The sequence below is a fragment of the Cyprinodon variegatus genome, unplaced genomic scaffold (genome assembly GCF_000732505.1).
Source record: "Cyprinodon variegatus isolate N-32 unplaced genomic scaffold, C_variegatus-1.0 Scaffold558, whole genome shotgun sequence".
Lineage (NCBI taxonomy): Eukaryota > Metazoa > Chordata > Actinopteri > Cyprinodontiformes > Cyprinodontidae > Cyprinodon > Cyprinodon variegatus.
This window is the reverse complement of record NW_015151011.1, coordinates 72054-73300: the sequence shown is the minus strand read 5'-3', so window position 1 is coordinate 73300 and position 1247 is coordinate 72054. Positions and strand designations below refer to the sequence as shown.

Sequence of the window (1247 nt, the reverse complement as noted above, 5' to 3'; positions counted from 1 at the left end):
TTCTCAACTATTTCCACCACAGATTATACAGTTGGGCCTGTTTTTCAGTGTTTATTGCTGTTTCTCTAACTTTTACTGTGAATCTTAAGTCCTTTTGACATGAGAACTGGCTCAGAGCTTGTTTAAACTGTGTCTGTCGTATAGAGTTTACAGTTAGCTTCTCTGACACATTCATGGATCAATGCTTCTATCTTTCCTTTTGTGTGTCTGCTTCTGTTCTTAAGTCAATAACGGGATGTAATCGGCTGCTTTTCCTCGGATAGAAACTTCTTAACCAGTCAGTTTGGATGATGGGATTGTCTCTGTAAGGAACCTTAACATGCTGCGAACTTTAGAAATAAACTAAATTAAAAGGAGTTGAATATAAATGATCCACAAGTTTCATATTTTATTCCACCACAATTATAGGATATGAATACAGTAAATGAACTGCTTTATTCTTCCTATAAAAAATGTGCTATATAAATGAATCTGCATGAAGCTCTCATTGGCCGAAGGGAACCATCTGGAGTTTTAGGGTCATCAAGTTCACGCTCAGTTGTCCAGTTATCCAAGTGAAGTACTGCCTTAAACATTGTGTTTTTTAAAAACCATTTTCTGTTTGTCTTCCAGGCTGTCTGTCCAACCTTCCCCCGAATGCCAAGAAGATCTCCAACTCCTATGAGGAGCGTCGGAAGCAGGCCACCGCCATCGTCCTGCTGGGAGTCATTGGAGCCGAATTCGGCGCTGAAATCGAACCGCCTAAAGGTTCAGGCCGAGCCCGAGCTGGAGGACAGGCGCCCGAAGGCTTCGGACCCACCAGTGGAGGCTCCTCTAACTACTCGCTGGCGAGACACACATGTAAGAACAGAGAGGGCGTTTAGACGCGTCGTTTCTGAGCACCGTGGATTCTTCACGCATGTTTCTTCACTCATTTCTGTAGTTCAGTTAAAAGCTCTGCTGTAGGACTAAGGAGGTGGTTTTACTGCTGCTCATCCATGTTGGTTTTAACTTATATTTAAAGACCTTCCTCGTATTCAGCTCTCTGTCTAAAGCCCCCTGGTGTTATTCTAAAGGTCTTAGAAATTAAAAGCTTTGCTTATCACTATCAGTCACCTGACGCTACAGATACTTTATTTTATTTTATCCCCCAAGCTTCTGAAAAACTCAAACTTTCAGTTGACTGAACTCCATCTGTTTATGGTTGGACCTAAAAGGCTTGGTCTGGATACAGATGGTTGTCATGGAGACTTTGTGGATTAATTTAA

At 41.9% G+C, this 1247-nt stretch overlaps 1 protein-coding gene across 1 annotated transcript in view; it reads left to right on the top strand.

Moving 5' to 3' along the window:
* Positions 1 to 1247, top strand: part of wdr7 (WD repeat domain 7) — a 133029-nt gene that overhangs the window by 85086 nt on the left and 46696 nt on the right. The window contains exon 22 of the mRNA XM_015391739.1: positions 613 to 840. Coding sequence (XP_015247225.1) covers positions 613 to 840 — 228 coding nt within the window. The remainder of the gene's footprint in view (positions 1 to 612; positions 841 to 1247) is intronic.